This window comes from Periplaneta americana, chromosome 16 (assembly GCF_040183065.1).
Source record: "Periplaneta americana isolate PAMFEO1 chromosome 16, P.americana_PAMFEO1_priV1, whole genome shotgun sequence".
NCBI lineage: Eukaryota > Metazoa > Arthropoda > Insecta > Blattodea > Blattidae > Periplaneta > Periplaneta americana.
In genome coordinates, this window is record NC_091132.1 from 159,132,932 (window position 1) to 159,157,170 (window position 24,239).

Here is a 24,239-nt window from a genome sequence, read left to right on the forward strand (position 1 = left end):
TCATTAATGCTATGATCCCCAAATTCTTAACATATGACTGAAATTATGTGCACTACCAGTACATGAAATTGAAACGTCTCCCATTCCTAATAAGTTTTCCTTTACAGCAGATCCCTTAGCTATCTAGCACATATAGCCTGCTTATGAGACTTAGCTTCATCCACAAGAAGTGCATAAAACCCTGCATCATTAATTTCTTCAACAATTTTTGTCACTGTTTCATTATAACATATCTCTAAGAATTCGTTCCGTACAGTTCCACTGGTCAGATTATAATAACAACTGAATTTACTTTTGAAATGTTCGTGTTTCGAAAAAATTTCACATAACTCCAGAAAAGTTCCTTTACTGCACGATTCTTCACCATCATTATGTCCTCTTATACCTAAACCCTGCTTTGCTAAGTACAACAGTATGTCAATTATCTTAAATAAATACTGTCGATTTGTGTTAATCAGATCCTCGTGTGAACTGAAAATCTGTGTGATTATTGATTCTTTACAATGTTCCATATTAGTCCATTTAGTAACTGAAAACAAATGAGATGAACTTATCGCGTGTTTACTAAGTTTTTCTGATATTTTCTTGCAGTTGTGAGTGCCCTTTTTGGCAAATACACATTCTTTACCAGAACTCGAAAACTGTCTGCAAGGAAAACAAAATACAGCATCTTTCTCCACACTGTACTCTAGCCATTCAGATTTACTGTACCATGAAGTTGTAAAACTTCTCTCAATACCAGCATATTCACTTTGGGGAAACTCCGAGACAGCTGGTCTGGAAGTGCCACTAATAAGATTGCCAAGATCAGAAATATCTATTTCACTGACTAGCACTAGCAATAGGTTGATCATCACACAGTACTGGTTACACTAGCATTAGCATCAGTAGTGGTGCTGGTAGTGGTAGTGATTACTTATGTTGCAACTGGAGCATTTTTAACACTAATTAACCCATTTTTAGATTTTTGTACACTGACAAAGAATGAACGAATGTCTCGCAAACTCATTGCCTCGAAATCTCTCGCACAGCTGGCAATCATAATAATGGTGTATTGACAGTACAGAATGACAATTCCGTGTTTGTTGTGCATTGTTCGGTATTTTTATAACATATTCACAACAATATATTGAAAGTAAAATTGTAACAAAATATACAGACAGTTTTACATTTAATTTATCTGTTTATTTCAAAAAGCAAGATATCATGAAATATAAACTCTAATTATTTTATGTAATCTCGTCTTTAAGTTTATTTACACATTATACTGGAATCATTTTTCTTTTTTTCTGCATTGTTGTGCAGTATGTTATTCATATTTCTCCAAGTGGCGTCCTGAACACGTGCAGACTTCTAACACATGAGTATAGGCTGTTACAGAGAAACATTACAATGCTTCTATTCCTCAAATGATGTATAGAAATTCTTATACATTCAGAAATTTAAAATAAATATTATAGTCCAGACACATGATCTGAAGACTTAATTCGTCAATTTAAGTAGAGAAACTTAATCAGAAACAAAATCAAGAAAAATCTTTTGAATGCAATATTTTCTAACATTAATAAAAAAAAAATAAGAGTTCAGACAAGTTTGGGGGGGGGGCAGTGCCCCCACCATAACTCCACCTATGGTCCTATATATGTCATTTCAAACTTGAATTTTAAATTTCTGACCACCCAGTTCCCCTCAGGATATAACATACCGAAAAATGCAGGTGATCACTTAAAACGGATAAGCTTCACTCTGCTTGGACTTAGAGAGTTGTTTCAGGATTTAAAAGAAAGCTAATTCATTGTTCAACAATTTTGAGTGAGGAAATTAAAAAAAAAAGTAATATTTTATTTATTTAAAAAATAAAAAAGCTATTTTAAAAATATTTTTTTATAATTATATATTAGAAAAATCATAAAAATTGTAAATTAACAGAAAACAAAATTCCATCTCTCCAAATCACTCGTTCGTAGGCAATGTCTTCATCATGCCATGCAAATTTGAAGTATTTATCTTTAATGGCTACAGAGTTCTTACAGTTTCATCATCATCATCATCATTGGCTCAACAACCCATTGAGAGTCCTAGCCTTCCTCAGTATTTTATTCCAGCCGCCTCTACTTCTTGCCTTTACTGTCCACATTCGTGCACCAATAAAGTTGGCATCCTCGTATACATTATCCTCCCATCTGCTTCTCGGTCTTCCTTTGGATCTGCTTCCTCCAGGATTGGCTGTAAAGGCTCTTTTAGCGGGTCTAGTATCGTCCAGCCCACTGCAATCGACCAATTTTAATAACTGTTATAATATCTGGCTCCTTAAACAGGTCGTATATGTCTTTATTATATCTCATTCTCCATTCATTATTTATTTTGACGGGTCCATAAATTGCGCTCAGAATTGTCCTCTCGAAGATACTAAGTCTTCTGGTGTCCTGTTTGTTCATAGTCCAAGTTTCCAGCCTAATAAGCGTCTTATATATTCTTATTTTAGTTGAGATGGTTAAGAATTTCGGTTTAATATATTTCAGTAATCCAAAGTAACATTTATTTGTTACAGATATTCTTCTCATAATTTCAAGACTGGTGTCGTCATTATTGATCATGGAGCCAAGATATATAAAATTTTTTACATATTCAAATTTGTAATTTTCAATTGTAAGATAAGTCGATGCTTTATTAATAATACTTCCTTTGGGGCTGGAGATCATGTATTTAGTCCTGCTCTCATTAACTCTCAATCTCATTATCTTTGCTGCCTTTTCCAGGGAGATAAATGCCTCTTATAGTGCTTTTTGTGATCTAGCAATAATATAGGTCGTCTGCGAATGCCAGAACTTGAACAGACTTATAGCATATTGTGTTAGTTGTCTGTATTCCTGATTCTCTGATCGCTATGTTAAACAGCAAGCAGGCCAATGCATCTCCTTGTCTTATAATTCTGTTGGTTTCAAATTCCCCTGATAAGTCTGACTGGATCTTAATACAGTTTATAGTTTCTTTCATTGTCATCTGGGCTAGTTCAAATGAGTTTATTAGCTATTTTCAGTACTGCCATTGCTTGATATAGTTGTTGCTATTAATAGTATCATACGCCATTTGGAAGTCAATGAATAGATGGTGTGTCGTTACGTTGTATTCGTTAGTTTTACCTAAAATTTGTCTGAGTGTATATATCTGTTCTATGGTCGATCTGTTGGGCCTAAAGCCACATTGGTAGTTTCCGATTTCTCTTTCTGTGTATTTAGATAGTCTTTTATAAAGAACGTTTGAGAAAATTTTATAGACATTGCTCAGCAGACTGATGCCTCTATAATTGCTACATTCCAAGGGGTCCCCTTTTTTAGTATAGGACATATAATACTGATTTTCCAATCTTTTGGCATGGTTTAATATGTCCAAACTTTACTTATGACTTCATGTATCTGTTTGGGGCATTCCTGTCCTTGCTTGAACAATTCCGGTTGCAGATTGTCAATTCCTGGAGCTTTATCATTCCTCATCCTAGGTATTGCGCTTTGTATCTCTTCCATTGTGGGTGGTTCTTCTTTGTTTATTAGATCTTCATCATTAAAAACGTCATTACTAATATCCATATTCTCCTGCTGCGTTGGTTTACTCCATAAAAGATTGTTAAAATACTCTTTCCATCTACTTAGAATTTTGGTTTTATCGGTAATCAGTTCTCCATTTTCGTTTTTACATATAGTTAATCCAGGCTTATATTCTTTCCTTGATTTATTTAGTTCCCCATAAAATAATTTTACTTCATTTTTTGTATTTAGATTTTCTATTTCTTCAGACTTACGGTTTTCATATTCTCTCTTTCTCTTTCTGTGGGTCTTCTTCTCCTTCTTTCTTGCTTGTCCATATACTTACAATGCACCTCTCGTAAAGTTTTTCTGATGCATTTTATTATATGGTTATTTTTTTCTTCTGTGGTCTTCTTACATTCATCATCATACCAGTTATTCCTGTTGTTTCTACTATTTACTTCCGCCATTCCTAATACCTGTTGTGCTGTCTTCCTAATCCCATTCGACAAATAGGGCCACCTGTTCCCAATAGAGGCTTGATCATTTAACTGGTTACTTTGAAAATAGGCATTTAATTTCTTAGTATACTCATATCTAATTTCTGGATCTTTAAATTTTTTACAATCATATCTCCGTGTTTTTGTACTTTGTATTTTTCTTCCATTACTAATTCTCGCTCAGAGTCGTGATATTACCAAATAATGGTTGTACCAATGTTGGTGCCTCTATATGTTCTGGCATCCATTAGATCAGTTGCATGTCTTCTATCAATTAAGACGTGGTCGATCTGGTTGAAGTGTTGTCTGGCAGGTGTACTCCATGTAGCTAGGTGTATTTTCTTATGATCGAACATAGTAGATCCTGCAAATCAAGATTTCAGGTATAACTCCCTGTAAAGTTGATTTGAATAATTTCGAGGGAAAAATTGTTCCGGAGCCGGGTATCGAACCCGGGACCTTTGGTTTAACGTACCAACGCTCTACCACTGAGCTACCCGGGAACTCTAACCGACACCGCGTTGGTACGTTAAACCAAAGGTCCCGGGTTCGATACCCGGCTCCGGAACAATTTTTCCCTCGAAATTATTCATAGTAGATCCTATTACCATGTTTTGAGAGGCAGCAAAATTAATGAGGTGCTCTCCATTATCATTAGTCACCTCATGTAGGCTATATTTGCCTATTATGGGTCTATATGCATCTTCCTTGCGAATTTGTGCATTGGCGTCTCCAATGATAACCTTTATATCATGTTTTGGACATTTATCATATGTTTTCGTGAGAATATCATAAAAAATATCCTTCTCATTATCCTCTTTGTCTTCTGTTGGAGCATGGAGATTAATTTTCCTTTAAATCTTAAATGACAAATTCCTTCATTAATTGCATTAAAATTCAAAATATTATGTTTAATTTTATTATTCACAATGAAGCCTACTCCAAGCTTGTGTTCCTCCTTGTGTCCACTATAAAATACTGTAAAATCCTTTTTTTCAATGACCCGATGTCCGGGCCACCGTATTTCTTGTAAACAAGTAATATCTAATTTATAGCATTGAAGTTGATCTATTAGCATCATCAGGGCTTCAGGTCTGTACAGAGATAAAATGTTCCATGTTCCGAGATTCAAGTCCTTATTACATTTGCCAGGTCTTCATCCATAAGATAATCCGGCTTTCATTTTTACTTTGGAATTCATAACAGAGGGTTTTTCCGGGATGGGGTCGTCATCCCTAAGCCCAACCATCCAGCAATTTTGGGTGGCCGATGATTTTCTGTTAGGGTTTACTTCCTTAGCTGATAGTTCCCAATTATAGCGTTGAGGGCTCGCTTTTGCGTCCTTGTATGCTTAGCCGTAAAACGTTTCCAGGGGCCACTACGAGGAAGTGCATACATAGAGCTTGGTAGGAATAAATGGCATTTCTCAAGCTTTTGAATAGCACACAACCATCAACAGATTGTGTGCTCTTGAGACCACATACTACCTCATGACCCCCTTCTTACAGTTTAAAGAATGAAAAGTGTAGGAATTTTGTTTATCGGGAAATGACAAAAGAAGTTTCATGTTACTATTCTACCTTTTACAACTATGTTTCTTGTATGGCTGCTTTAACTTACTTGAACTATTTAGAAGTCGAAAAACTCTTCTTGGGTTCTCAGCCAGGTCAGTTGGAAATTTGTTTCCAAGCTTTTGATGGCTAGCTCTGCTATCTTCTTCTTCATTCCCTGAATAACTCTTCTCGGGTTCTCAGCCAGGTGAGTTGGAGATTTGCTTCCAAGCTTTTGATGGCTAGCTCTGCCATCTTCTTCTTCATTCCCTGAAGAAGATGGCAGAGCTGCAAATCTCCAACTCACCTGGCTGAGAATCCTAGAAGAGTTATTCTACATCAAACGCTGGGAAAGCCTCAAGTCATACATTATTTCGTCGTGTGAATGCAAGAACTAGGTAACTCGAAATTTGCGTTTTTTAGTTACCTTTTTTGTAGCATAGCAAAAATCGCACAAAATGTAATGCAAGAACTTGGTAACTGATCGAACGATACCAGCGACATCTATTTTCCAATATAACAAATAGGTAAATGAAAACGAGACATATTTCTTAGTGCAATAAATAAGTAAATAGGTAATGTCACAAAATATGGCAAATCAAGTTACCTAGTTCTTGCATTCACACGACGATTTAGAAGTCTCCTGCACCATAGGTTGGGCCCTCAGTCTGCTTTTGTTGTTCCTCAACCCTGTTTTTGCCAATTCGAACAGCTTTACAATACCTCCGGATTTTTTCATTTCTTTGAAATTTACTGTGAGATACTCTGCTGTGGTTCTTCTGCGTGCAACTTTCATTGTGTTTTTTTCCTGGTGTGAGACCTCCTTTTCCCAATCTCTTGACAATATAAAGGCTGCTTCCACTGTTGAATTGTGTAATTCCTTCAATCACTGCCACTTCAATTCTTTTTTGTGTCACCATGGTAGTCTTGGGGCATTTGGACCATATCACAGAGTGTAGACACTTATTGGCATTTTGCGTCTTTCCTTCTTTGCACCTCATTAACAAGTCATCACTGGTCAGTCTCTGGAACACTGACATCATTTTGGCAACCACAAAATCTGATAGTGGGGTTTTTATCTTATGCTTGGGTAAAGGTGGTGGCACATTCCTTGCAGCATCTCTATTGAAAATGCACCATGAATCTTCACCAATAAGACACTTCTTATGTTGTGGGTTTTCGTCAGTAGATCTGTAGTGATTCAATATGGCATAAATTGCAGTTTTCATTTCCGCAGGGTCCTTATTATTGCGAATAGCATTTCCATAATACTTTTGAACCTTTTCGACCATGTTTTTCGTCAAAGGACCAGCACGTTTGCTCCCTAAAGTGCTGCCCTTCTTTGTCTCACTAATAAGTTGACGCAAAGCAGTGCCCATTCGTTTCAGAACATGGTTCACACATTCCTCTTTCTCAATGGGGTGACTGTCTCCATATACATTTAGCCCGACCAGTTCTTTGAAAGCTTTGGAATCCCTATCACTGAGTATTGTTGTATATCTAAATCCATGGCCAACAGATCTTGTCCACAAGCGTACAGCAGCTTCTCGTTCCATGGCAGGAGAGGAACCAGTATAGTTTATGTTACAATCTGGTTTATGGCCTTCAAACCAAAAGTGAAATTCTGCACTGTTCTCATGAAGCTTTTTATTGCTACTGAACATCTTTGGCTGTTTTCGATAAAACAACAAAGTCTATCACATATCCTGTGACTACATCAATCACACAACCGACACCAAAGTTTGAGGTATGGCCAAGTACCATCGAAACTGACCATAATATTATGTATTGTCGCACCATCGGAACTGTGCCCCTTCAGCGCAGTCGTCGTTCTTGGAAAAGTTAATGCCTCTACGCACCCCATTCCACCCGTTTCTCTCCCACTACGTCAAACAGCAGGCCACGAACCTTCCCGAATAGGGATGTTGCCAAACTTCCGTCAAACAATGTCATGTCTCTTGAATATTGCTTGTAATAATGTAAGGTTAATTATTACTTATTCATAATTTAATTTAAGTACGTCTTTCAATCAAAGTAGTACATCTTGCATTTCTACATTTTTTAAATCTAAATCCCATGTCTCGAATCATTTTCCATAGCGTTTCTCTCCCACCTTGGAAATTTATTGCTTCTCTCGCAACCTTCAATAATTTCTCCAATGTCGGAACTTCTTTCTGCATCGTATAAAATTCTTGTATCTTTCTTCTTAAAATACATCTGTTCATATCATCTACAAGAATTAAAGGTTCCCTTGGTCTGTTCTTCCCTGGTGACTCTAGCTTTTCATCTCCTGCACAGACTCCCTCTCTCCTGATTTTCTTTATTAGGCCCTCTGACCTAACTATATAAATTACATTAAAAAGTTGTATTATATTAGTATTAGTTAAGTAAGTAATTTTAAAACGTAATCAATTGAAATACAATAAACCTCACCTGTGATCGCAGCTGCTCTTTTCGTTGCCTGATTTATAGGAAACAAATATTGACCTATTTGTTTCTCTTCATCGCAAAATGCTATTACGTACTTGCTTAATAATATTTCTTTCACCACTCCGTGCTACAGTATTCATGTTGAGTTGACAACACTGGACTTCAAGTGCAAATAAACTGTCCCGCAAGAAGGCTCAAAATTGTGAGTAGTGAGGGAGAGAAAGAGAGAGGGATAGAAAAGAGAGAAATAGGAATACAGGGAGAGAAATGAATTGCCGAGGCTGAAAAGGAATTAAGGTTCAGTTCGCATATCTTACGGGGGCACCGATCCGATGGTCGGACTATAGCTGTCTCTCCAGTCCACACTCACAGACCAGTCGGTGGGCATCAAGCACTTCTTGTCTAGGATAAACTAGAACATCTGTACTAGTGTGTGTAGCAGCAACACATATTTTACTTAGATGGTCATTGTATGCAGTTTTAGACAATGGGTTCATATCCATGACCATTGCGAAACTTTCTTGTACCATGTAACCTTTTCCAATTTCGGAAAATGCTCGTACAATCCTGCGTCTGACATCAAGAGCAAGGCTTGAAGTATCATCACACTTTACTCTACTTGATGAAGTAACATTTCCTCAAAAGCCACAATCTTCGCATGCAAAACCAGTGTGTGACTATAACCACGAGAAGAACTTATTTCAAGGTTGGCTCTGTCTCCATACTTGCATCCCAGTCTCCCAACTAATTCAAAGAGTTTATTTTTAGATAAAAATAAATAATTGGGACCCTCAATATCATCATCAAGCCTCCATTACTGTTTCCACATTTTGAAAAATATTAAAAACTAGTCATACCTGTGCCCTTCACTGCACTTGTTAGAAATAAATATGAAGTAATTACATAATTAAACTAGGACATCTGGTCCAGGGAACATCCGTGTTTGATAGGAGAATAAATCGTTTAATATGTTACTTAATTGAAATTGCATTTAAATAATTAAAATACGATCATTTTGGTCCAGAGAGCACTCATTTCCTGCAAGGATAATTCTTTTAACACGTGCTTAATTATATAACACTAGTAAGTTGCCCATTTATCAATCTTCTGTAATAAAGTGTTAAAAGTAGTGTACACAAGACTCAAGATGGACTGTAATATTCCGTCTGACGTATTATCGTAATTCATAAAATAACGCTTATTACATTAGCTTTCATCAATATTTTTCATAGCAATACAGTCCTGGGCTTATAAATGAGAAGAGAAGTGTAGACGTATAATTACTGTGTAACTAAGGCCTCAACCATGTTGGTTTTCTGAAAAATCAGGCAGAAAAACTCTAACCACACAAACTTTGGCAAACATAGACCATTCTGTTTCATGTGCTCTGGAAATATAACGTAACAATATGAAATATGGGCCATTTTGTTCTGTTCAAATAATGGTTGGCATATCCCATTTTGATTAATTCATTAATAATAATATATCCCATTTTGATCTATGTACTGATTTTCTCCATGCATTTTACACGTCTAAAATGAACCATTTTGAAACCGAACCTTTCTCTGTATAAAGTCTTCAACCCAAACTTGCCCATGACGTCAATAACTCATTTTCTAAAAAAAAGTCACATAGCCCATTTTGATCTCAGGCGCCTCATTTGAAAAGAGTAAAATCCTGTCTTAGAAATACGATGAGAGAAGAGGGACTGATCGCATTAGCCATTTGTCCATTGAAAAGACTATGTTAAACGACATTAATAAGAAGGTGATTCAAAAGTCTGCAACCTACAAGACAAGGCGAATAGAACTAATCTTTAAATAAGGAAGTTGCATGATTTATAATGTATGCAGCCCCTCTGAATTCAATACCTACGAGCCACTACTGTTATTAATTATATTTTGTCTTAAATTTTCATTATTTCTTGTACTTCCATTTGCAGATGGTGTCCAGATGATAACCCTGTGAAACAGTCAACATATCACATGAAGGGCCTGGGTGCACTGGTTCTAGTGGGTGAAAAAGATGGTACTTATGACTTTTTAAAATATATCTCTCATTTGTAGCATTTCTCTGTTATGTATAATAAAAAACCACATATTTTCTAATTAGTTGTGAAGATTGTTCCATTCAGTGCGACATCTGGAAAGTGAAGATTCCATGTATGAACGATCTAAGCATTGTTTACGAAGTTCCTTCTTTCTCCTTCACCTACACACTGCAGACAATGATCGTGAAGCAATTGAAAGGAATGGTGGAAGGCCATGTATAGAATTCTATTCTGTCTTTACCACATCAAAATACAGTGAAACCTGTTCAAGACGGAAGTGACATGGTCCTAGTTTTTTTTTTCCGTTGTGGACAGGTTTCCGTGTTATTCAGGTGTGAAGTTAAAATGGAATATTTTATCATTTGTGTAAATAAAAAACAAAATGGCATGCTGCAAATTGTAGGAATCACAAAATATTCCGTTTAACACTAGTGACATTAAATTAGCTTCCTTTCGCTTATGTAATTGGTGAATGATCTTGATGAAAATCTCATTTCCTGTATAAATTGTATCGTAACTCACTCATTAAACACTATAAAGTTGATTAATTACACTAAATTTAATATCTAACTCTATACTATAATACTGGACTGTATATCACAACACATTATTTAATTGGACTAGGAGTCTTTCATTAAAAGCCTTGAATTCTGGATTATCCAATTTCTTTTCCAGTTCAAGGGTATGCATTGCAGAATAGATCCAGAAATTGGCACGATCTTTGAAAGAGCAAGAAGAATCCACTCTCACAACAGTTCATTTATTTCTATGTAACCAGTTGTTTTGTGTTTCCTTTTTATGTCACCATTATTGACCGCAAGCCACTCACTCATGACATGGCCTTTATTTCTGAAAGTGTTAAGTTACACCTCAGTTTTCCATTCCTAAATTTCAACATTATTTTCCATATGCTTCGTTTCTAATTTTCCTCGATAACTTCTAATTCATCAGTTAATGATAGTGCAAAATTTCATCATGAAATCACTAATAGACTTTCGTTCTACCCAGCTACGACAGTATACAGGGGTGAAGCGTGAAGCATTGAATTTCTTTGAAGAAACTCGTCTACCTAGTCAATAGGGTAATAAAATTTATGACCACCAGGCCAACAAACTCTCGCACCCTCAAAAATTTTGCGAAGAAAACTTGTTTTTATCTTAGTGACCTACGTATTTCATACATTCCTTGGAAGCACATACTGTTTTAAAATATAGTTTACATTACAGTAGTGTGTCGAAAATATTATTTCCGTTTTGAACAGTAGCAGACAATTTCCGTTTCCGCATTGGACAGTTTTCGTTTTATTCAGAAAAAAATACACATAATATATACGAATTTCACCGGGGCCAATAAATTGTTCCGAAATAGATAGGATTCCGGATTATTCAAGTTCCAATTTGAACAGGTTTCACTGTAACACCTTTCCAAGGTTACTTTGATTTCTGGGAACAAAAATAAGTCGCATGGTGCTAAGATCTGTGATTACCTGACTACAATAGATGAGACAGCAAACATTTTTTTTGTGCTGATCAGAAACTTCCTAGTAATGAAAGCCTTGTGACTTACTGTGTAGTCAGGCAATAGGAACAAACTGTTTTCTTCTTGACACTTACACTGTACACAATGGAATCTCAAAGTTTCCAGATAATACTGTCTGGTCACTGGTCACAAGCATTTTGTGCACAACTCCCTTGCTGTCATACAAAATGTCTTACAGCCTTGTTTATTTTTTATACAGCCGAACCTCGATACAACATATTACTATGATGTACCGAAGTACATATGGAGTTTCAGTGCAGTAATTCTGCATTTCCATATGGTGAAGAATTGGTAGGACGGAAAAAAATTCTCTCTGGCACCGAGACTCGAACTCGGGTTTCCAGCTTTATGTGCCAGTGCTTTATCCACTAAGTCACAGATAGAAGAGAGAACTTCTCTCTGTTCTGCCGATTCTTCACCATCTCAAACAACAGTTTTCTGGGGACTAGAAAAATTGTATTATATTAGGCTTATTGTTGTATTGAAGGATTATGAAATTTTTCCCAAATTTTCTGTTGTGAAAGAGAGAGTATAGTACAAATAACTATGAAACATTACATACTGTGAAATAACATTTGATTACCAGCACTGTGTTTGATTTTTCTTCTACAGCTACCACTTTAATGAAAGTAATCCCATGTCTGACTTTAAAACCTTGTAGCCAACTGTTGTTTGCTTTGAAGTTCGAATCACATTGACAAAATTACTGCTTTTGACATACAATAGGGCCTGTATGACACTTCTGCCCAGCTAAACTGTAAATGTTATGTTCTTTCTTTGTTTCATTCTTGCTTTATGACACGCACACACACACACACACACACACACAATTATAAGAGAAACCTATAGTTCTTCTCACACATTTCCTTCTCAAATGGCGTCAGTTTATGATGACCTTCAATGTAGCACTTTTAAGAACGATCTCTCTTTGGATTCATATTCACCTCTGGTAGATGACAGCACTAGTTGATACCTCGTAACACTAGTCCCATGTTTCAGTTGCCGCACTGAGTGATCTAGTACTTGCAACATTTGGACGAACTTTTTTTTTACCAAAAAGGCAAATATATTTGTTTAATATTCTGTCCTATACTTAGCCTTCATCTGTCATTTTTAAAGGTCTGACATCCATTTTTAAAATGCTATGCGCAGCTCTTAATTATAAACTTTTCATGACATAGATTTTTAACTTTAAAAAATCAAAGAATATTATCACGTAAAAATTATGATTTCTATTAATATTTTTATCTCATTAACCAATACTCAAATCTAAAAATCCATGCACAGTTTTCCTAATCATGAGATGTAATTTAAAAAATGCAAGTAACAAATCTGAAGCCGTGAGGAATGTTTTGAATTTATACATAATTTAATTAAAATAAGTGAACATTATTACCTAAGGAACTAACTGAAACTTTATGAAATTTGTTACTATAATTTAAATGTACAGACACAAGAAACACAACATATTTGGAAGCAATTGATAAAAAGTTTTTAAAGTTTATAAACTCAGTCCCAGTGACCCTTTATAGGAACAAAGGAATGATTTGAAATCACAATAAAAACACAGGACAATATAAACTATAAGTACAGTAACAACTCACACTTGGCAGTTGGTGTCAAACATGTAAAGGAAAAATATCCAGATTGTACACAGTTTGTTCCCCACAGTTTGACAGAAGATCATGACGTGACTGTATTGGACATGCCTTAGATATCACAGAAAATGCTCCAAGAAAACAAAATTCTTGGAATCGATTTTTTGCAACAGATAGCTCTGAAACAGAGTACTGAATTACGGAATGGGAATGCAAAGAAACTGTGGTTTCAGAAATTATCAAAAGAAAAAAAAGGGGGTGGGGCTGCTGATTTGCTTCAAAGGTAGTAAAGGTTTTATTCATCGAGAATTTTCTCTTTACTGTAACTTCTTTGTTCTTCATTGACAGCACAAACTTTAGTCAGTCGGAAGCACTAAGGCTCACTGTGATTGTCATTGGAGAGTACAATAGAATCTCCATTATCCAGCCCTCAACTAACCGTACTGTGGTTTATTTGCATCAAAAAGAAAGAACGCGATTTTTTAAGTGTATACAATGATGGTTTTAGACTACTCTTTTCTAGTTCCTGAATTGTGCTCATAGTAAAGAGGTAGGTTTGGAAGTAAATCCCGAAAAGATAAAGTATATATGTTTATGTCTCGTGACTGGAATATAGTACGAAATGGAAATATACAAATTGGAAATTTTAATTTATTCTTTGAAAAGGTGGAAAAGAACATATATAAAACTTTAATAAGACCAGTTGTTTTATATGGTGCAGAAACATGAACATTAAATGTTGAAACGTTCAATAGGCTAGCAGTTTTTGAAAGAAAGATTTTGAGGAAGATATTGAGAGTGATTCATGATGGCGTCAACTGATGAAGATATAATCATGAGTTGATGGATATGTATGGTTAGTTGGGAGACCGGAGGGAAAAAGACCTTTCGGGAGGCCGAGACATAGATGGGAGGATAATATAAAAATGTATTTGAGAGAGGTGGGATATGATGGTATTGAAGGGATTAATCTTGCTCAGGATAGGGACCGATGGCTAGCTTATGTGAGGGCGGAAATGAACCTCCAGTTCTCTAAAAGCCATAAGTATGCTTAAGAATTCTTTTGGTATAAGTCTCCTTTTCTGTAGGCCTATATAATAAAATTCCCTTGTGACTTCATGAATAGAATTATTAAAAAGAATGGGTGAAAGGAGACATGCTTGTTATTGTTCTATGGCCCCTATGTACTACTTCACTTTCACTTTGATGTTCGTGTTATAGTGCAGTCTTTGTATGATATGTTGAAGTACACATTCTTGTTACTGACCACATTTTGTAAAATATAATTAAATAATATGTGAATTCATTGTTTGGTTGGTTCTTTTAGGGCCATTCATTCTCATTGTTCTTTCTGACTTTTCATTGTGTAGTGCAACAGTACGTTTTAAACTGTGCATATTTTTTACATTTAAGATGGTTTCATCTGTATGTTGGTTTTTAGAATATCATTTGTGCCCCTCGTATTGTCTATTTACAACCTGAGCTTCAAGTTTAAAGATTAATAAATATGTGGCACAACAGCCTGTAGAGGATCAAGGCTGACTGCTGGCAAAGGTGAACGATCATCCGACTAGTTTGGGGATAGCTTATGGTCTAAACTGAAATTGCATTTATATTTTTTATTTATTCTGATATGTTAAAAGGAGCTTGTAAGCCTACTTAAAAGAAAGTAGTAAGTTTTGTCCTAAACATACAAATAACCAAATTTTGGATAAATTAGACCTACTTGAGGTTTTCTGGAAACATATTCCTTGATACTTCGTACATGGTTCTGAAATGTACTGATGACAGGAAATGAATTTGGTAATTCTCTAAAAGAATTACACCGAAGGAGGCACATCTGCCTTTGCTCCCTTCTTGTTAAACAGACGAGAGGTTCAGGACGCAGTACTAGGGAAGCAGACCATTTCCCTAGTAATTCGTTCTGGACCTCTCGCATGTAATGTTGGTATTTAGTAGTGGAGAGAAAGAGAGATGTACCTCCTTTGATGTTTTTGTGGAGAATTAATTTCAATTTTATTACATTGTTGTCAGTTTAGTCAACTGTCTGAGGACAGGTTGGAGCCCCATAAGTGACACCAATAAGGTAACACTCATGAGGTAACTGAGTTATGAGATAATGGGGTAGAGTGGCCAGTTCCTTTCCCTCTTCATTTCATACATCATTGACTAGTAACATATTTCACTAATCGGACTTAAAATGTATACAAATAATAATTATTGTTCTTCCTCTGACACCTATCGTCAAGTGACATATACTGCCTGATAATAGATGTACAGTATACATCAACCAGAACCTCAATCAGAGGTGTTTTGACATTGTGGATAGTAAAAATATATAAGTAGATAGATTTTGTCTATTCAGAATCCATTCTGTGTGAAAATTTATGGTGAATAAATATGTAGGTTACGAGACATGCACACTTGCTGCTGCTGCCGCTGCTGGTAATTGGGATAACATTGTCAGTTCTTTTGCTTTTATGTTTTAAAGCTATAATTTTTTTACTTAACCCCTGTGTGGTTTTATATAGTGTTCCCATCCTACTGATTAGTTGCTTGCCATTAGATACAAAGCTTCATTCTTCAAAATTCATTGTCCTTGACCATGCTCATACTTTGGCTCTAGTTGATTGTAGCAGAACTGAGTTTGCTCCTTTGAAGAAAAAAAACTTTACAATAGAAAAAATTTAAAATTATTTTATTTAATCTAATGTTCTTAATGTTACATAAAATTGAAGAATATCAACGTACTTTATAAATAATACACAATTTATAACATATTATATCAAGTCATGACTATAATACTGTTTAAACACTTATCTCTTAAAGGTTAATGGCTTTGCAGTACTCATCTTTGAATAATTTCTATCTGCCCAGTCCCTTGAAATCAATTTTGGGTCCATTATTGTTTCTAATTTACATCAATGATTTAATCTCAACCATACATAAATTATCCCAGGTAAACTTATTTGCAGATGTCAAAAGTGTGATTACGATACAATCACCTTATTAACACAACTAATAGTGTTAAATCTAATGAGTGTATTGTTTAGTGTAAATAGACTAGCACTTAATGTTGATAATTCCATTGTAGTCAAATTTAGTACCAGTAGCTACATGTAATAGTGCCTAGTTTTTCTACAAGATTAGATTAAAGGTTATTCATTTCATTCATTCATTTATTTTATTCCATAGATCTTACATGAGCAATGAAGCTTTAAGATGTGGAACATGTCAACATTTTACAATATTACAATTACAATTTTTACAAATTTTTATAGTTTTACAATTTAGTAATTTTCTACAATTTTTACAATTTTGTACAATTTTTTTACATTTTTTTTTTACATTTTGGCGAGATGTAGTGAGATGAGATGAGGTCCGAGGATTCGCCAAAATATTACCCGGCATTTGCCTTTTTGGTGGGGGAAACCTCGGAAAAACCCAACCAGGTAATCAAATCAAAGGGGGTAATCAAATCAAAGGGGTTGATGCCAAGGACTCGCCATAGACCATCCGGCTTCAGTCCCACGGCTGGGGAAAACCTCCGAAGAAACCAAAGTCCAAAGGGGGATCCAACCCAAGCCCGAACGCAGCTCCGGATCAGCAGCCCAGCGAGTCTGTCGACTGAGCTACATCGATGGCTCTACTAAAAGTATACAATACATAGCCAATCAGATTATTAAATTTACAAACGCAAACGATCATTCATAAGTTGAGCTATATTATAATACAAAACAATTTAATTAAATTTAAGGCATAAACAATTCAACCAGTTGTGATATACAGAAATTGATAATACATATCATGCAAACTACTTCAAATTACAAACACAAACAATTTATCAGTAGAGCTATATAGATTACTATTCAATTTAAAGCATATACAATTCATCGGGCAAAACTATACAAATATATACAATACAAAGTAGCATACTTTCATTAAGCTATACAAATTTGTGCAATTAATATCAAGTAGATTAATTCAATTTATAATCATAAACAATTCATCAGTTGAGCTATACATATTACCATTCAATTTACAGTAGGTCTATATACAATTCATCAGTAGAGCTACACAGACTAGTAATCATTTTAAGAACATATACAATTCATCAGCCAAACTATACAAACATATACAATCAAATTAGTTCAATTTACAAACTTATTTTCGTTAAGCTATACAATTCATATGAAGTAGATTAATTCAATTTATAAGCTTAAACAATTCATCAGTTGACCTATACAGTATACTATTCAATTTTCAGTACATACAATTCATCAGTTATGCTAAACAAAAAATACAATACATAGTAAACAGATTAAGTCAATATAAAAACATATTTTAGTTGAGCTATATAAAATTGTACATGTCATTTAAGTAGAATAATTCAGTTCACAAGCATAAACAATTCATCAATTGTGTAGAAGGTATGAGTATGTAGAAATTTGGTTAATTCTTTTCTGAACCTTTTCTCGTTGTTCTTCAAATCTTTAAGATAATTAGGCAGTGCATTGAAGACTGTTATACATGAATAGCGAACTCCTTTTTTAAAACAGCTTAGACTAACAGAGGGTAGATGAAGATCTGATTTATGTCTTGTATTAAAATGATGAATGTCTTGATTAGTACTGAATTTATCTTGGTTCTTAATATACAGCATCATTAGGGAAAGAATGTATTCACAAGGTAAAGTCAAGATTTCTAAGTTTCGGAAAATATTTTTACATGAGGTCCTTTTATGCACACCGGCCATTATTCTTATAGCTTTCTTTTGTAAAACAAAAACGTGTTTAGCTTCAGACGAGTTACCCCAGAATATTAATCCATATTTCATTACAGAGTGAAAATATGCAAAGTATGACATTTTAAGTAAGTTTATATCACCAATAGTAGATAAGGATCTTAATGCATAACAGGCAGAGCTCAATTTACGAGTAATACATTCTATATGCGTTTTCCAGTTCAAGTGATTATCCAATTCTAAACCAAGAAACTTTGTGCTTATAGATTCTTTGAGATGAGTTCCATTTAATCGAATACTGTAGGAAACCTGAGCACTATTGTGTGTACTAAATTTGACTGCACTGGTTTTATCAACATTAAGTGCTAGTTTATTTGCATGGAACCATTCATTCATTAGATTCAGCACTGTATTAGAAGTGTTTATAAAATGATCGTATTGTTTGCTTGAAATAATTACACTTGTATCATCTGCAAATAAAATTACTTTAGATAAATTGTTTATGGTCAAGGCTAAATCATTAATATAAACTAGAAACAACAATGGACCTAAAATTGACCCCTGCGGAACACCATGTTTAATATTTCTAAATTCTGAATAAGTAACTTTATGACTATTTGGTACATTTATTTCTACTTTTTGTTTTCTATTTGATAAGTACAATGTAAACCAACCCAACATCTCATCTTTAATACCATAAAACTTCAATTTTTTTACTAATATACTATGGTCTACACAATCAAATGCTTTAGCCAAGTCACAAAAAATCCCACCTACATGTAGTTTCGAATTTAATGAATTTATTATTTCATCCACCAAACTCAAAGCAGCATTCTCTGTTGATTTTTGTTTTCTAAATCCAAACTGTTCTAAAACTAATATATTGTTGGACTCCAGGTAATGATATAATCTATTATACATAACTTTCTCAAACACTTTTGAAAATGTTGTTAATAATGATATGGGTCTGTAATTAGCAATAGTACATTTATCTCCCTTTTTGTATATTGGTTTTACTATTGAATATTTGAGTCTTTCTGGAAAAATACCACATTGCATTGACAAATTGCATAGATAGCTTAACAGAGGGGATAATATTTCAGAACAAGTTTTCAGAACTTTACTTGGAATTTCATCATATCCAGAGGAATATTTTGTTTTTAGTTGTTTTATCACATGCATGATTTCTGCTGCGGTAGTGGGAATAAATTTGAGACCTAAAAACTCAGTGTTAAATGCATCAGTTAGGTAACCAAGTGCAGCATCTTCTGCACAATCTTGAATGTTTAAGTTCTGAATAATATTTATATAGAAGTCGTTAAAATGATTTGCAATTGATTTTGGGTTATGTATTTTACTATCATTGATTTTAATGCAAGTAATATTTTCACTCTTTGAATATCGATTAGTTTCATTTTTAATAATATCCCAAATAGTTTTAATCTTATTATCTGAATTTTGTATTTTTTCATTCAGATACATTTTCTTTGCATCTTTTATAACTTTTGTCAAAGTTTTACAGTAATTCTTGTAGTAATTAAGAACATGAGGATCATTACTATTCCTACTCATTAAATATAGATTCCTTTTTCTAGCACATGATATTTTAATTCCCTGAGTTATCCACATGTTTTTACTTTTACATTTTTTCACCACCTTGACTGGAAAACATTCATTGAAATAATTCGTAAATGTAGTGAAAAATGCATTAAATTTAGTATTAATATCAATGGTATCGGTACTATATACATTTTCCCAAGATTCATTTTGTAGACATGTATTTAAATGATGAAGAGATTCAGCATTTATAATCCTTTTTTTTATTTTTAGATTAACACTTTGGAATTTTTCACTCATATTGAAAACACTTAGAATTTGTGCATCGTGATCAGACAGGCCATTGACTAATGGTACTGTTGAATAGGAATTCAATCTACTTTTATCTATAAATATATTATCAATGGCAGTACTACTTCCAGCTTGTGTTCTGGTTGGAAAACTTACTGTGTGACTAAGATTATAAGTTTCAAGAAGTGAGTTTAATTTTCTTTTACGTGAGCTTTCTGATAGATAATCTATGTTTATGTCACCACAGATTACAAATTCGGTATGTGGTTTATAAAGTCTTTTCAATAATGAATCTAAGTTAGTTGTAAATTTCTTATAATCTCCCATTGGCGCCCTATAAACACATAAGATAATTAAATTTGATATCTCATAACCAATTTGTATTCCACAGATTTCAATATCTTGTTCAAGGCAAAAATCAGATATATCAATTTTACTAAATAATAGATCCTCTCTGATAAAAATACAGGCACCCCCTTTTTGGAAGACATGTCTACAGAAATGAGAACCTAATACATATCCATGTAAAGACAGTTGTAGTATTTCCTGTTGCTTCATATGATGTTCAGTTATACATAATATCTGAGGTTTATGCTTTTGAGTTGCTAAAGAAGTGATCAATTCATCAGTTTTTTGTTTTAATCCCCTAATATTTTGATGAAAAATAGTGAAGTTACTGTGTTCATTACTAGAAACATCAGAGCATTTACAATTTAGTTGAACTTGTTTCAAACACCTTACTGGTGGGAGGTTTAACCTAAAAAAGGAGAAGCCCTAGCATTAACTAACACAGGAATATTACAACTCTGCTTTTTAACATGGCTGCCTCTGATGCTATTAACAATAAGAACCGAAAGGTGCTCCTTGCCTCTACCATTCAGATGCAGGCCATGATCTCAAATAATCTATAAGCACAATCAAGCTGGAAAACTCACATGTAATATATTACTCCTAAATTAAGCTCTCCTTGTTGAAGCATTAAGATCCATATTTTCTGTTAGTGATATAAACATTCCTTTGCATATTTTCATTGTGTAATGAAATGTGGATTAATATTCTAGTCTGAAGCTAAACATATTTTTGTTTTACAAAAGAAAGGTACTGGTATAACGATAGTGACAGTTAGGCATAAAAGGACACCATGTGAAAAATTTTAAAAATTTATAAATATTGACTTTACCTTATGAGTACATTCTTTCCTTTGTAATGTTTTGTGTTAAAACCAAAATACATGTAGTACTGATTAAATAATTCATAATTTTAATACAAGACACAAATTAGACCTCCATCTACCCTCTGTTAGTCTCAGCTATTATAAAAAAGGAGTTCACTATTCACTGCCTAACTATCTCAAAGCTTTGAAGATCGAGAGAAAATATTTAGAACAGAATTAACAAAATTTCTGCATACCGGTACTTATACCTTCTACTCAGTAAATTGATGACTTGTTTATACTTCTAAATTGAATTAATCTGACTTAGTATATTGAATGACATCTGTAAGTTTAAAGCATCATTAAGTATTATTACTACTGCTACAGATAACGATACTTACTGTTATTGCTGTTAAACATTTGGATGAAATAAGCATTACAATCTTGTATAAATGTTTATTAAGGATTCTGCATGCTGCCCTTGCTGCTGGGATAATAGACTGATCATTAAAGTATATTAATACATTAAGTAGGCCTACTTCTAATGTTGAATTTTAGTGTTGTTAGTAGGAACTACACAGTTTGCTCAGTGGTTTAAGTCCGTTGCATGATCATTCTTCGTGCTTAGTACATAGTTCAATGAGATAAGGGTTCCAGTTTTGTTTAAATATTTTGTCAAGGTAACTGTATTACAAAATGAGTCGAAATGTTGTGTGATTGTTTCTCCATGGAGTATGTTTGGGCTGATCAATTGGTCATTAAAAATACTGTCACACAATAATGTTCTCTAGCTAAAGTTCGTGGTCATTGTTAGTTCTTTTGTTGTGGTGAATTTCTCTGGTTGAGTGAGATGTTGAAATTCTGTAGTTACTGCACATCCTTTCGTGGTAAGTTGGTTGGCAGTTTCATTCACAACAGTAGCGGTTATTCAAATTAAGTCCACACCTGTGGAGTAACGGTTAGCGCGTCTGGCCGCGAAACCAGGTGGCCCGGGTTCGATTCCCGGTCGGGGCAAGTTACCTGGTTGAGGTTTTTTCCGGGGTTTTCCCTCAACCCAATATGAGCAAATGCTGGGTAACTTTCGGTGCTGGACCCCGGACTCATTTCACCGGCATTACCACCTTCATTTCATTCAGACGCTAAATAACCTAAGCTGTTGATAAAGCGTCGTAAAATAACCTACAGAAATTAAAAAAAAAAAATTCAAATGAAGAAGGTGAAGAACATTTCACTTGTTATTTTGCGAGCCATTTGATTTATATTTCATATATTAAATTATTTAATTTTAAAAACTAAAGCACTATAAATCAGTAAATCTCAAGTACAGTGTCACCAGTCTGTTTAAATATTCCCGCTGTTGTGTAACTTTCACGTCTCAGTTCCTCAAGCGGCTGCGACGAAGCACAGATTCTCAAATTTAAAATATTATTTTGTTCCTCTTATGTCAGGGTGGTTGCTATGACAACGACTGAGACATTTCCCCCCTCACTTCCATATTCTTCAAAAAATGGGTGTTGCTGTGACGAACACGTATTTGGTCTTCGGCCCAGTCGATGCTCTTTCTATAATGGGTGACACGGAGATTTCCGACTACTTGTCTGTCCAGCAACATGGCCCATCCTAAAGAAAACTTTCCTTAAAATTCTGCTTTGTCAAGTCTTCTTTCTATATAGGTCCTATTATGTTTTATGATTTTAATTTTTGTGCTGCTATCTTCACTCCTTTAATTTTTTATTCTTCTGGTTACAATTTTACTGTACCTCATAGGAAAATTCCACTAAAAATTGATATTATGAAAGCAATGGAAAGAAAGTTTGATGTTCTGAACACAGCCTTGTTAGTGCAAATTATGAATGAATTTTTGCCTTTCCTCAGTACCTCAGTCTGTTTTTCATTGTTTTTTATGTCGGTTGTCGACTCTCGCTATTCAGTTGTGATAATTTTTAAAATATAATTTATTTTACTTATTACTTTATTAGGTGACGACATTAAGTGCGTTTCAGTTTCTAATGAATTTCTGATAAGTGTGTTAGGAACTACTATATAAGTTTTTTGTATTATGTTGCAATGTCAAAATGAATCCGTTCAAAGACACAGTATGTACATTAATTCAAACCTCACTGGTGTGAGCAGGATAAGAGCTATCTATTGTTTCTAGACAGAACTCAACCAATTTTAGACATAAACTGTAAAAAGTTAAACTCACAAGCTGGTAAATCATACCAACTTAATTTTAAAACTTCATGGTACTGCAAGCATCAGTGAGTGGTTGTGTGGGAGCCACTACATTGAAATACTATTCTGTTAGTGATGCCTACTACTTGGGTTGAAAAACATGTGTGGAATGAAACCGGATTCAGTGATTTTCTAAAATAATGTTAGTCATGCTCTACAAAAACATGAAAATTCGGCGGAACATTTAAAGTGCGTGCTGCAGTTCAAACATTTACAGAAGAATATGAACACTATTGGGAATGTTCTGAAAGGAAATGCTAGGCTATTGTTAGTGCAGTATATTGAAAATGTTCGTTTAAACAGACATGTTATGCAGTCAGTCATTGACGCTGCTTTGTATTTAAGCAAGCAGGAATTATCATTTCGGGGCCATGACGAAAGTGCTTCTTCGCTTAATCGTGGTAATTTCAGATACTGCACCATGCTAGAATTTTGAACGTAGAGAAAAGTAGAAGTGAATTCTCAGGGAGGAGGTACAGACTGCTGCTACAGTGGAAAAAGTAATGTAGAACATGATCGTAATTACAAGATATTGTTCTTTGAGATCCTTGACATCATCATGCAGATCGATAAAAGATTTGGGGATTTAGAAAAACTTTGTTTCTTCAGAAAACGTATTATGTGTCTTTCTCATGTTAAATTTACATTACCTCGCTAACATGTTTCAGCCTGTTATTGGACATCTTCAGAACTGGTTGTAGCTGGTCTTGGCACCTTTTGTTTGTGTTTTCTGTAGGGGTGTGTTTGTGTAGTGTAATGTGGAGTCAAAGAATGTGTGTTCTAAAATTGAATTGTGTGTTGAGAATTTCATTTGGATGTGTTTTTGTGTGCCTATATATTTCGTATTGTTTTAGTGTGTTTAGTTTCTGGCTATTTGGTTAAATGTGTAGAATTTACGTGTGTATTGAGGTCTCTGTAGGTGTGGTTAGCATTTATGATGTGTTCTGCATATGTAGAAGTGTTTTGTAGTTTTGTTATGGCTGTGATGGGTTTTTGTAACGTGTTTGAATTGATCTGCCTGTCTGTCCTATGTAGAAGCTGTTGCAGGTGTTGCAGTTTATGTTACAC

The 24,239-nt window shown here is 34.4% G+C and overlaps 1 protein-coding gene across 5 annotated transcripts in view; it reads left to right on the forward strand.

The window, feature by feature from the left end:
• The window catches only part of LOC138691582 (uncharacterized), a 110,217-nt gene that overhangs the window by 75,007 nt on the left and 10,971 nt on the right, over window positions 1–24,239 (forward strand). For 4 of the 5 annotated variants that reach the window (XR_011329913.1, XR_011329915.1, XR_011329914.1 and 1 more), the window contains one exon: window positions 9,947–10,032. Coding sequence is in view for 1 of the 5 variants with exons in the window: in XM_069813691.1 (XP_069669792.1) it covers window positions 9,947–9,972 (26 nt within the window). In the remaining 4 variants the exon portion in view is untranslated. Of the gene's footprint in view, window positions 1–9,946; window positions 10,842–24,239 lie in introns of those variants that run through there. The other variant, XM_069813691.1, reaches the window with a different exon arrangement.